The sequence below is a fragment of the Dunckerocampus dactyliophorus genome, chromosome 14 (genome assembly GCF_027744805.1).
Source record: "Dunckerocampus dactyliophorus isolate RoL2022-P2 chromosome 14, RoL_Ddac_1.1, whole genome shotgun sequence".
NCBI lineage: Eukaryota > Metazoa > Chordata > Actinopteri > Syngnathiformes > Syngnathidae > Dunckerocampus > Dunckerocampus dactyliophorus.
In genome coordinates, this window is record NC_072832.1 from 12,798,145 (window position 1) to 12,812,519 (window position 14,375).

The 14,375-nt window shown below is 40.2% G+C and overlaps 1 protein-coding gene across 1 annotated transcript in view; it reads right to left on the reverse strand.

The window, feature by feature from the left end:
* itga9 (integrin, alpha 9) overlaps positions 1–14,375 on the reverse strand; it is a 60,005-nt gene that overhangs the window by 35,201 nt on the left and 10,429 nt on the right. The window contains exons 6-15 of the mRNA XM_054798124.1: positions 12,785–12,914; positions 12,618–12,703; positions 12,490–12,552; positions 11,311–11,448; positions 10,883–10,988; positions 8,478–8,572; positions 6,449–6,539; positions 6,094–6,139; positions 5,854–6,008; positions 2,986–3,146 (exon numbers count right to left, since the gene is read on the reverse strand). Coding sequence (XP_054654099.1) covers positions 2,986–3,146; positions 5,854–6,008; positions 6,094–6,139; positions 6,449–6,539; positions 8,478–8,572; positions 10,883–10,988; positions 11,311–11,448; positions 12,490–12,552; positions 12,618–12,703; positions 12,785–12,914 — 1,071 coding nt within the window. The remainder of the gene's footprint in view (positions 1–2,985; positions 3,147–5,853; positions 6,009–6,093; positions 6,140–6,448; positions 6,540–8,477; positions 8,573–10,882; positions 10,989–11,310; positions 11,449–12,489; positions 12,553–12,617; positions 12,704–12,784; positions 12,915–14,375) is intronic.

Consider the following 14,375-nt stretch of genomic DNA (forward strand, 5'->3'; position numbering starts at 1 on the left):
AAGACTTGCATCATTTAGGAGTTACTACTCTGAAGTATGAGTGTCTATGTGCTATATGTTATATATTTCGAAAAACTGCGGTGATTTGCTGCACGGCCTGTCTAGACTTTCACTTGGAACTCACATGGTAGAAATTGAGCATGTCTGTTCCAGGCCTGTGCATTAAACTGAACAAATTCAACTTTAACTGTGTATCATTACCTTTTGCTTAAATGGCCTTTACCACCAGTCTATTCAATTACCGAATACAGCTGACAGATTATCAGAGTACCTGCAAATAGTACAGTTTTTTACTTAATAGCTTAAAGCCAACGTCCACTAGCTCTCACACATCACAGCTCAGAAAACCATCCATGACGTGCAGCTATTCCACCAGCTTACACAAGAGTTGACACCCTGCTGAGACGCTCACCTTGCTCCTGCATTTCCACTGTATGTTTTGACTCCCTAGCTGGGCTAACTACCCACACATGAGGATACAACTGGGGAACCAGCTGGTTTCCATTAGGATACTCTTTCTGGGGAATGGGAGGACATGGTTGGTTGATGTGGGAAGACACACAAGAAAGATAAATGATGCCACTGTCAGGAACACTCTTAGAAAGGGCAGATAGTTCACATCTGATAATGCTGATTCTTTCAAATTGAGGACAAAAATACTGTATGCAGGGAGACAGTAAAAAGTCATGGCAGGTTGTAATATGTTTCACCTTTCCATACGACCAACCAACAGACATATACAAACTGTGCTGGACTGGACAATACCCAAAAAGGAATTGTGCCTGCTGTGGCTGTGTCATTTCATATTTGACACATTTTAGCCAGTTATCTTGCATCCCTCCCCTACGCCTGTCTCTCGTGATGAACCGATGAGAATTCTCTCCTTTTCACACTACATTATTTGTCAATGTTAGCACTAAATCATTAATGTTATGGAGATGGTCTGTCCATAGTCAGCTGGGAGAGATATGGCCTTGTGCAGGATAAGCCTGAATAAATGATTGGATGGGTGGATAATTTGGTTTGGGGAAAAAAAGCAAAAAACAAAATTCCACTGAAAAAAAACATGAAATGAACCGTATGGTTAAACAGTTCAAAATGATTAACTTGGCGACTGGATAGCTGCAAATGACACAAGAACGTGGCAAATCACTCTAAGAAGTTCTTTCTGTTAAAGTCACTGCAAAGGATTCCCCGGCTGCTTAGAGGGGCCAACATTCAAACGTACTGCTGGCATTATATCGCGCCCTCATCCTGCTACAAGCACATACAGTAGGTAACACTCCAGGCAACGCACACGTGCGTGCAAAAGAAATGTTTGTTGCCAGATAATGATAGCAGTTTGGCAAAGCTTAACTACGAATGTTAGACAATGCATTCAATGATTCGTAACAAACGAATGACTGCAAATCGTCTATCACTTCAGTGACACTGCTTTTGTGCATGCGCATGCGTTATGGACATGTACGTGTCTAAATGACAGCCATGAACACCGGTTATTCTATTCAGCCTGAAATGAAGCGCCCGACAATTTTTTTTATGGCATTTAATTGATCTTAATTCATTATTTAATTTAATCTGTTATTTTACACCACTATTGGCAACATATGCTAGTCAGAGGTGGTGTTCTTACATTTTTTGGTTGAATACAGTTGAATACAGAGTTTTTTTTGTTATTTTCAATATTTTTTTTTTTTTTTTTTTTAAACGTTTGACACCCTATGCATATTAAATATTTACATATTAAATCTTCTCAATACATGCGCAATATTTTAACATTACGTTTCAGAAAAGTACAATGAAAAAATATAACAAATACATGACAATATACTACAATCGACTAATTTCATTTCTACTAGGTTACCATGCATTGCTCCTCACGAGGCTACAGTCTTCTGCACTCTTGTGTGTATGCTAGCGGCCCCACCTGCACCCATTAAGTCAAATAGACTGTATGACTGACACAAGGGCAATGGAACAAACGCGCCAAGGTGTTAGGTGTAAGGTGCCTGTTTGGCAGTCGGACACGAGGAAAACAGACACGCAATGTGTCTACGAGATAGTTTTCTTCCTGAACAAGAAATCTTGTCACATTTTAATCTCACGAGATCTTGTGACACCTCTAATGTACAGTATTGCTAATGTAATAAATACAGTATATAGTTGATGAGAAAGCTCTGCTGTTGAGGCTCAATGAGAAAAATAAAGAAAAAACACATTTTTTACATAACTTCAATTATGTATGAGCAAACAGTCTGGTGTGAGAAAACGCCAGAAAATATACGTTCTGTTAAGTTTACTGAGGGCGCCAGTTGCTTTAACTTCTGCACATGAGCCTCATTATTGTAAGAGTGGGTGACGGAGGAGAGGCATGCTGTTGTAATGAGAACCCTCGGTACCCCTCCCACTCCCCAGCAGGTAGGTCAGCCTCCCACAGAGAAAGCGCCAGGAGTGCTCAGTAAAAAAAAAAAAATGGTAGTGAAATTTACAACCCTGCACAGTGGGCTTCTGTGTTAGCGTAAGGGAAGCATGCATGTTGCCCTCAGGACGTGGCCCTCCTTGTGGCTGCACTGCTTAATCATAGCGGAACACAATAGTGGGACTATGTGATGACAAAGGGGAATCTGTTTGTGTCTTTTTCATGTACACTAGAGGCTAGTAGCACACACCCCTATTACAGCATGACTTCGCCAGCCCTCAAGCGCATGACTGTTACATTAACCTCCTTGACTGGTGGTGGGAAGGGGGCGCAATAGCTTCCGTCCAGCAGATGTTGTTGTGTCCCTGATGTTTGTATGATACATTGTAAACATCTCAAGTAGAAAAATATGCACTTGGCCTCTCTCACCAGGGTCCAAATAAACAAAAGAGAATAAAAACAAACTTCCAATATAAACATTTCTTAATGTGACTTTGCATAATGAGAGTGTTTCCGGCGTGGGATGATTTGAGGGAGGAAGACCAGTAAGACAGTCAAGGACTTACTTTGACGTAGGCCGTGTAGAGCTGGCACTCCTCCTTGTTGATGTACAGACTGAGCCGTTGGCTTTTCTGGCTGATCTGAGAGCCGCTCTGAATGAAGTAAACGCGGGAAGGCAGGCTCTTCTGTCTCTTATCCACGTCAGCCGTCAGGTTGTACAGCAGCTCTGAATACGATACATACACATTGAGTCAATTGAAGGCCATGGATGTGCTATAGCTAGTCAAAAACTACATTAAATTTAGGGATGTCTAATAATATCGGCACACCAATATTATTGGCCAATATTGGCATAAACATAAGAAATCAGTTCACATTGGTATCGATTTCTGTGCCTATAACCATATCGCTGCGAGTGGTGACACCGTGTTCCACACAGCAACAATCTTGCTAGCTCAGTATGTCTGCGACACTCGCATCTTCATCCTGTGGAACACATGCATAAACAAGATGGTTGTGACGCTCGCGGTGGATGCTTCTTCATCACATACACAACAGTAGACAGCCGATAGCACGCATTAATATGACGTCAGAGAAAGTAAAGCCGATCAATCTGTGAGGCCTGATTTTTTTGAGGAGGCATTTTTGTCAATGTATTACTCTTTGGCACGCATATTGTTTTGAGAAGCCAAACTCTTAACATAAGTAGCCCCAGCAACTAACAAGAACTGTGTTTCTCATCACCGAAATCCGACCAGAACTGGGCTCACGGGACAAAGTGGGGGGTAAGCCACTGTTGATGAACTACACTGCTGATGGGGATGTGATACAACTTCATCCTAGCTATCCTTTTAATGCAAAAGTGTTTAAACTTTTTACACTAATGGCCGCATACTGAAAAATCATAGGATGTGGAGGTGTCACATTGAATTTTTTTTGTAATTTTGTAAAAAATGATTTTTCAAAAAAGGCTTTTTATAGTGTTAAATGTTAAATGTTGTTAAATGTAAAAAGTGATATTAGAGAAGGGTGCCTTAATGTAAATAGACCACGTCAGATACAGGCACTAAAATCATGACTGGACATTGAGACCTGCAGCGTAAATCCAGTCTAAATAATTACGGTACAAAAAAATTAAGAAAAGTTTTACTAAAGTGTTCTTTTGCTGTTAACAAATTTTGGGGGGAAAAAAAAGTAAAACATTAATGAATCTTCCTTGGTCCATGCCCCGCCCGTCCAGACAGTTTAATAACCCAACTGCAATAAAAACAAGAGGGGATTTGAGATTCTTACTCATCTCCATAAACTGAAATTCTAGGTGGTTAATACACAGGAGCTATTTTGAGTGAGAGATGACTGTCAGAAGTTTCTGGAATAATGGAACTTAAAGTGAGAAGATGATGAAAAACCTTGTAAAAGGAAACCAACCTCCAGCTGGTAAAGCAGAGCATGTTTTCATAACACCCTTGTTGGTTCCACCCTTGGCATTAGTGATGGAGAAAATGAGCAAGTATTTTGATGAGAAATCATCATAAGTGTGGGGTCAAGTTAGTGGTGTTTCTGAGAAAACTATACACAAACTCCTTGTCATTCAAACTCCAGTACCATGAATGAATCAGTCTCAGTCTGTAGTAATTGCTTCAAGAGGGTGTTACACTGGTAAAACATGGGGAGGGGTAGCGAACACACCCCCTGTAGGACCGAACCCTACTGTTTCCTCCGTCCAATAGAGGCAGAGCCATGAGCTCACTACAGAGGAGGCAAGGGAAGGTTTCATTGTGGACGTCATCAAAACGCATGGTGCTCCACTTTCCACACAGTCTGCCAGACAGCCAAATAGAGAGGCTTTATGCCTGAAAGCTAGGATGCAGTCATTATGTAACAGTGGTCCTGCTCCCCTGGGGGTTGGGGGACGACCACACCCAAACACAGGAACAGGACAACACCTCTGCGCGCAACATCGCCATATGTGTTCAGGCCAGAGGCGAACTACACAGTGTGTCTCTATGTCTAGGCAGAATTGCTCTGTGTGACTCCTGTTTCAAACATTCCCTTTGTTCAAATGACTAGCAAAAGGTCGAGAAGTAAGAATTTGACTTGAGCAACAGCACCCGCAATTGCCAAATGACATTTTTGGCTTTGAGCGTTGTACTGAAGAACACAATGGTAGTGATCTCTAGCTGCAACATCCAAGTTCATACAGTATGTCACAAAAGTGAATACACCACTCACATTTTAACCATTTTTATTACAGTGTATCTTCTCAAGTGTCAATATTATTAGTAGTATAATCCACTATCCACTGGCAATGACTCAACACACAGCCATCTAAAAAGTTGGCAACACAAGCGATTACCGAGATCATTATGCCTGGTGGGGGTAGCTCCATGGTCTATGACTGCATGAGTGCTGCCCGCACTGGGGAGCTGCGGTTCATCAAGGGAAACATGAATTCCAACATGTACCGTGGCATTCTGAAGCAGAGCATGACCGCCTCTCTTGGGAAACTGGGCCACATGTCAGTTTTCCAACATCTCACACCTCCAAGATGACAGGTTCCTTGCTGAGGTAGCTGAAGGTGAAAGTGATGGAGTGGCCACGTGTGTCTCCAGACCTGAACCCAACTGAACACCTGTGGGGCATCCTCAAGTTGAAGGTGGAGTGCCGCAAGGTGTTTAACATCCCCCAGCTCCACCAATGATGTCATTGTCATGGGGGCAAAGTAAATCTATGCTGCTATACAAGCTCTACACTGACTGACTCTGACTCTAAGATACAGCCAAGTTTCCTTTATGTAGCATTGTCCCTTGAGAAGATATAAAAGAGACGTGAGAGGTGTAGTCAATTTGTGAGATACTGTATAAATATTTAGACACTTGAGAGAATGGCTAGTTTCCACCGCAGAATGAATCCGCAGCTTTTGTCACCCTCACCTATTTGCCCTGGAAGTTGTCGCCCACGGAAGCGCATGCAGACCCTGACGTTGAAGCAGTTTATGTTCAGGAGATTCTCATGGCACTGAGGTACAGATATGTTGATAGACACAGGCAAGAAGATGGAGATGTCCACCGTAATGACAGGCCGGGACCTTCCACCACATTACACAGGAATAAAATGTGCATTAGGGAACATTGTAAGTAAGTAGAAGAAATTGTAGAGTCATAGTTACTCACCTCAGTAGCACCACACTGTCCGACATGAAAGCTCCAATTGTGACATCTGCAAGAAAAACATGCCATAAAGAAATGTCTTCATCATATATGACATTATTCTATGCACCTGCAATTGTTAAACAAATATTCTTGAGAGTCAATCTGATTCAGAATGAATGTCAGCTCAGGAATGTTGTAAACAAGTTGCCTCTGTCACGAGTCTTTAGTGCTGTGATTGCAAGAGAACTAGGGTCAAAATTCATGACTTTAAAAGACAAATATTTCTTCTTTGCTTGGTGAGGTTTTTTGTTTCCACCATTTTATGATGTGGTTGGGAAAACTGATCCAGTCTCAATCCCATCTGATATAACCCTACCTGTGTATCCATTGCCGTCCATGTCCACGCTGCCAGATATGGACTGGCCAAACATCTGGAGACCAGGATTGACACCGCGCCCAGTTATTTTCTGTAACACAAGATACCACCCGGTAAAAAGCACAGTTCAAGCTAACATGAAAACGAGAGAGAACACTGTGTGAGACTTCCACTTTGCTTTGTGTTTGTTTTTCCACAGTGACAGATTTAAAAGCATTTAGGGGTCAAGTCGAAGAGCAGTCATGAATAAAGAATAACTAGCAAAGCACATCAAAATAGGGAATGAAGTGTCCCTAAAGTGGCCTTTTACATGTAACTCTTCAAAAAAAAAAAAAAAAAAGGTGGCGGATCAAATTCCGTACAGGATAAAAAACGATTTAGTATAAAAATGTGAGGGTTTTTTTGTCTATTTTCTTTCTTTCTTTTTGAAAAAAAAATCCTAAAAAAAAGTTATTTAAGTAATCCAAACATTATATTTCATATGTTTGCAACGCACAGGCAAAGTAGCTGATGTGAGCTGTTTGCTGCAGTAAAACCACTATTTCTACATTATAGGACAAAGAAAGCCCTTATTGTAATCATTTTTAATTGATATGGTACATGAGTATTATCCTAAAAGTACAATTTTACTATGTCTTAGTGGTCTGGCCTACAAGCAATAATTAAGCAATAATAACCACACGGGTCTGTAATTAGCACCTGGCCAAAAAACAAAGGCATTAACAGCTGTGGCTGTAGGAAACCACCTGACGTCGTTTTTATTAACGCCACACAAGATGCAGTGGCTGCCTTTGAAGTATAATGAGTGGCCAGCATCCAGCAGGTTTATCTACCTCTGCATGAGCTTTAAAATAGTGGTTGCGGTACTCAGCTGTTGGGGTGAAACTCATGCATGTGACACTTGCCGTACTGTTGGTTAAAACTAACTCATTAGCTCCTTACTGCTATGAAAACATTGGTTCTGTTGCTGTTGTGTTGTGCGTTATAAAGTAGTCCCTAGCCTCTCCAAATTTCATGGCTTCACTCTATCACTTTTAAAAAAAAATAAATTAATTAATAAATCATGCTGTTTTATGATTGAATACGGACAAGTATAATAAAATATATTCATATTTAAGCAAATGTTATGTATGTTTTGCCTAAATCAAGCATTTTCAAGCATAAAAATGGCTACTTAAACTAAAATACAAATATGAGGCATTCAGAAGGCGCATTCAAAGATGCTGTGAATGATATTCAGTATTCTACAGTGGTAACTAGGTGTCTATAATGTTACCGTAATGTTCGGTGAGACACACAAGACTTGTTCGCAGAAAAAAACAGGCTTTTATTGCAGGCTTGAATTCTCTCACAAAAGGCACAAGAATCCCTAACACGAGCTACTGTTGCAGCCGTAACCCACGCCAAACTAAAGCTCAAATCTGAACCCACGTCACTTCCTGTCCTCCCGGAACACATTTACAGCAACACACAGGAACGTGAGTCTTATTTATGTCTTAAATGGCTTATTTTCTGTTATAATGAACTATATTGCGTAATACAAGTGTAAAGGTGACTATAGGGGTGTTATTTCATGTCTAGAGGGCTCTAATGATGTTAAAAACTGTATATAGAAGGTCATAAACAGATTTTTTATGCTCCAACTCAAACAAAAATATTTCATTTATAAATAAGGAATCATAATTCGCAGAAATTCACTTATCACGGTCAAGTCTGAAACCAATTAACCGTGATAAACGACGGATTGCTGTACTTGTAAATAAATAACCATGTGGTCAAAGACAGTGTTTTCCTTTCCACTTTCTAATGTGCCTCAAATTAATATTAAAGTTCAACTATTAATGGTCAACATTGCTGACAATCCATTTTCAGCAAAATTTACTGTAGGTTAAAAGCTTTGGGGGACTCCTTGGAATTCTCTGTAACCTCAAGATTTGCTATTCAGCACACATGCATGAATGGTGACCACATGGTTTTGATTTAAAATTCTTCCAACAGTATACATTTATCATACATATTAATGGTTTACCATAGAGTATTTGCTGATGATTCCTGTGGCATCCCCATGGTAGATATAAACAGCTCCTCCATAGTCATCCTCTTTGGGCGCTCCTACAGCTATGTCTGCAAGGGAATACGGAGAACAACAGCATATCCATGAAAATGCAGCGTAACAATGACCCACTGTGTTTTTGTGAAGTACATGTGAGACTTGAGTGTGTGTTTACGTTTTGCTGGACAGTATTTGAGAAACAAGCAGCTACAGTAAGACTCCTAACAGACAATTAAATGCTGTTAGTAGCTATAAAAAGTTGACCCCAGAGTGAGTGGAAACAGGACTATAAAGTGTTGGAAAGAGCTGTGAAACAACATTAGCATATCCCCTTTCCACAGAAAGAGTAACATGTAAGCTTAAATGAAGTGAAGCACATACCAAAGCAGAAATCAGTAGTTGTGACTAAACATGGCATTTATTTTTAATAAAACCTCTTATTTCTACAGATGTTCTTTACAATAAAATGATAACCCTTCATTTGTAAATAGTAGGCTTTCAGTCTGGCTCTTTTTGCCGTTCAAGAATGATAATAATGATTTATAACAGCTAGGAGCCATCTTTCCCCACACACACGCGAACACTGTGCCAGGCTGCAGCCCGAGAGCTGGATCTCTCCGGCGGATAAAACCGGGAAATGGTATGGTGTATGTGAAGGTTGCCAGGCTGAATCCTGAGAGCCAAGCAGGGAAAATAAACAGTGTAAATATGTTTTAATGTGCAGTGGTATTTCCTGAAGCTTTCACTGCAGGCTTATCTTAATAAAGAATGCAGCACTTCCGAAACGTAGAAAACAGGACAAAGTCACTTCCGTCTTATCTGTAAAAATGCTGCAGATTAATATATATACTGTATAATATATATCAGGGTTTTGTAACTAAGTCTACTTTAATTGTTGTAAATTATTGTATTTTGATTGTATATCAATTAGAGATGCTCGATATCGCCCAGCACTGCATTACCGATACAGATATCTGTAGCAGCTCTACCCTCAAATTAATGAGGGAAAACTAGGCCTGTCAAGATAAAAAATTTTGGTGGACGATAATTGTCCTACAAATTATTGTCGATATTATAAATGATATTATTGTCAACATTATTTTGAGACCATTTTTTTGTTCATGTAATGATGATACATGGCACAATAATGCGAGTACACCGTATCAAAAGTAATAACTTCAATTTCTCAATAGTATTTAACTTTGCAATTGGAATGTCAAGAACTTTTAAATAACTTAAACATGTGAGGAAACTTGACGTAAAACAAAAGTCTATTGATTAGAAAAGTAGATGAGTAGAAAACCGAAACATAACACGTACATGTTTTGGATACAGCAAAATGCGTTTGCTGCACAATAGCGTGGATACTTGGCGAATCACGGTAGCTGAAAAGTTAGTTCCACCATTTTGTATTTATTTGTCTTTGTCACAAACTTTTTTCATGTTACAAAATGACGCAAACGGGCTGAAATTGACATCAGATCGTGTTTTATACACAGCAGGTGTAAAGAAAGTGTTCACCACTGTTTTCCCTGTTTAATCAATATGGTTGCAGTATATTTTCACATGGCTACAGCTTTAAATCACTGTAGTCTATGCGTGATGACCCTCAAAGTAACTGCAATGCACTATGCACTGCACTTTCAGGAGTGTCACCCATTTGCATTTGCTTGCTTGTCAGTCCTCACGAAGCTCGCTCACAACACTCTTGTGTGTGCACTCGCTAGCACCCTGCCTCCTCCACTGGGACAGAAAGACTGAATGACTGACAGGAGGTCTCACTCCTTTCATTTCGCTATAGAACCAACACACCCAAGTGTTGCGACAGATGTACAGAGTGAACTCTCTTGTCATCCAGTGTGTTTGGTAGAGAGTGAGGAGGAAAATAAACCTGCATGTCAATATATCGAGGCCGGCAAAATGATCGAGTTCGTTTTTATTTATCGTGCAGTTAATTGATTTATTGATTACCGTGACAGGCCATGTTTACGCCAATATCAGCCAATATTATCGGACATCCCTAACATCAATACAATTTTCTTATATTGAATGTGCAATAACATTAATAATATTTCAACTATTTTGCGTACTTTATCATTAGTACATTTACAGAATGTTCATGTTTTGGTAATAAATTATATATTTTAGTAAGTTTAGTTTCCATGACTTCAACAACATTTGGCAAACCCTACTCTAAAACATGCAGCAGGAAGTGTTGAATTATGTTATTGAAAGACCTTTAAACACTGCAGGAGCTGAAGATTAAAACTGCAATCTACCAATTACTAAACGTCCACTCTACCACCTGAGCCAGGCTGCCCCTTGTGGCCTTCCGAGAGCCACTGAGTAAGTGGACCGTGACGCTATTACATTACACTGACCTTGATAGCCATCATCATCGATGTCTCCAATTGAGGAGATGGACTCTCCAAAGTGAGCATTGTAAGCATTGTCCCCTGTTAACACGGCCTGCTCCTCCATCACGCCCTGGAAAAAAATTGCAAGCAAGTTTTTATGCTGACATCAGAACAATAAGTGACACTGATGTTAAATGAACAAACGATCAGAATCTTGCAGAGCACCAAAACACTGATCAATACATTACAGCATATCATAGCAATCCCAGACAGCATGAAACATGCTTCACTTTTTTCACAAATGGCTTAATATTTGTAAACCAATACTGTATGTGTCTTTAGCTTACAAATTTGGATTTTTATTGAATTCAACCACATAGAACCAGATATTGAAGTAGTAGACACAAAATCTGCAGCTCATGGTATGATCGTGCCGACAGAGCCCCACTTACATTGCCTTTGCTGAGGTACACAGACACCCGGCCCTCATCCCGTAGCTGGCTGTGCATGGGTGCCCCCACCAGCAGGTCTGACAGGCCGTCCTGGTTCAAATCAACTGCACACAATGAGGAGCCAAAGTAAGAGCCCATCTGGAACCAAGCCGAGCCACACAGAGCATTGGGTCAGATCACAGACACTTGTTCATATCACTGACATATGTAGACTGCTGATATTTTCATCTTACCCAAGAAACCTAATATTTGCTTCAAGTGCAATGTATCACCACACAGGGATGATTTTCCAATTTAATCCAAAAATTATTCATACTCAAACTACAAATTTTGGATTTAAGTGTTGAATCGGTATCTTTTAGCTGGAAACGCAAGTAAGTGGAAAAATGTAATGTAAGCCACTGTGTTACAGGATAGATCACAATTTTTACTCCAAATAATCCAATGTAGAGTCCATTAGGATGCTCTATTCAGGGGTTTTCAAAGTGCGGCACAGTGAGCCTACCCTCAGAGAATATAATACAGTCGGGGCCTCCCCTACTCCCTGAAAAATGGATTTTGTGGAACGTATTGTGCAGTGCTTTCTGCTCACCCCAGACTGTGTTTACTTTCTCATTGTAGGAGCTAAAAATCAATGCATTTTGCCTTTAAACATAGCTTAGAAAAAAAAAATTCTGGATTTTTATTAAGCTGTTGCACCTCCCTTGAAGTCCTGCGCTGCTCTAAATTATGCTAGAAGTTAGTGCAAAAGATTGAATTTCCTAACATTACTTCTTTAAGCCTGTTTATTGTGTTATTTCCAGGTAAAAGGTACCAAACCATAAGACATAGTAATTTACTTAAAACTCAATATTTGGACATGCATAGGAGTACATCCATTCAAGTGAAAAACAGAATTTTAGGTTCCCTATATGGAAAACATTGGGTTTACTCAAATGCAAAGCTATGATTTATGGTTTAATTTTATTTGAACACGCATGCAAGTTACAATGGAATGCATCACATAATTCTATTCACAGCTATTCAATTCAAGCTAAACATGGCAGTATTAGATTGTCTAAACAAGCATCACATAAATCCATGACATATATTGTTACTATAGAACGGACAGTAGCTTCTGCATTATAATTGGAAACAGGTCTGTGAGTGAATGTATTTAAACCACATCTAAAGTCATACCATTTTCCCTGAGACTTGAAAACTCCTCACCAAAGACACACCATCGATTTTGAAAATGTAAACCTGAGTGGAACAAGAAAAAGTTGATCAGTGCCTGGGCAGTAAGAACAGAAAGATGAGGTCCCTACCTTCCCGCTGCCATTGTGCTGAGGGGCCCCTGCGGCTATGTCAATCACATTGGGAGAGGAGAAATGTCCTGCAGTCACAGCATAGCCTGCACACACACAGATAGTCAGCTGCCTTTTGTTGGTTGGACATTTATATTTCACACTCATTCTTCTCAAAAGCCTCTCACCAAGGTAGCTGTATCTGTGGGAGTTCACGTCATCTTTGTTTGGATTGTAGAAGGTGTCAGATGTCAGGTTGTAAACCTTAATTGTCCCTGTCCAGTAGTAGGACCCCGGAGCCCCCATCACCACCAGCTCCTGAAAATGACCCCGCCCCACCAAGCACACGTTCAGTCATATATTTCTCACTGCATAGCTTTCATCTGCACTGTTGAAGTTGAACACAGACGTGCTGCAGGGTGAAATTTTGGTTAACCAAAGGCCACAGACGGTTGTGCGCTATCTACCGCTAAACCAGCCAGATGTTTGCCAAGAAGTGTGACGAGGAATGCAAAGCCTGTGTAAAACTGACAGCTGTAGAATGACTCACTTTGTCATGGCTTTTTGCTGTGACACTTTCATGCTATTATGGCAAGGACCAGAGAGAGACAGTTAAGACAGGCTGCACATATTTCAACTCCAATGGCTCTCCTGTAACCTGTTATTTGGAGCAGAATCATGCAAACATCCTGACCTACGGGGTCAGCTACAACACCAGGCCATGCACACTGGCAATCCATCACTGATGTCAAACATCTGGCCACCAGTGAGCCCATGGATCAAGATTTAACAGTTGGACATATTTTCCATAGATTCTTTACATTCTTTTTAGGGGTAAGGGGGTGAGGGGGGTGTTCAGATGCTTTAAGTCAAGAGATCAACAATGACCGTTTTGTCAGTAGAAGTGTTTGATGCACTTTTATCTAAAATCACAGTTTCTATGTACAGATAACAATATTTATTGGAATCTACAGTCATGGTCAAAAGTTTTGTCATTGACTTTGCTGTTCCAGCTTTTTTGGACTCCTTCTTTTAAATGCTGCTGTTATGTACTGAAAAGGTTTGAGTCTTTTATGGGAATATTAATAAAAGTGTGTGCATCAGAATTTACAACTCTTCACGTAGAAATCAGATTTTATCGGCAACAGCAACACTGCAAAAACTGAAATCTAAGAAATATTAAATATCTGAACAGAGATATTTTTTAATCTCTATCTTAGATCAACTTGCTTACTTGAAATAATACATCTAATCTGAAATACTGTATATTACTTAAAATAAACAAAATAAGATGCCAACAGAACAAGAAAATGTGACCGGAAAACCCCATTTAACTTTATTATTATTTTAAGAGTTATGGCAAGCTAAATAGTTTTCTTTTGTTGGCAATATATATAAGTAATATATATCAGTTCGGGTCGTACGGTGGCCTAGTGGTTAGGATGTTGGCCACACAGTCAGTAGATCTAGAAGATCTGGGTTTGAATCTTCGTTGGGCATCTCTGTGTGGAGTTTGCATGTTCTCCCCATGCGTGCGTGGGTTTTCTCCGGGTACTCCGGCTTCCTCATGCATGTTAGGTTAATTGGCGACTCTAAATTGCCGACTGTGAGTGTGAATGGTCGTTTGTCTACTGTATATGTGCCCTGCGATTGGCTGGCAACCAGTCCAGGGTGTACCCTGCCTCTCGCCCAAAGTCAGCTGGGAAAAGGTCCAGTATACCCCCACAACCCTAAGTAACCCCAGTAAACCTATATCACATATGTTTTCTCTTCACACTT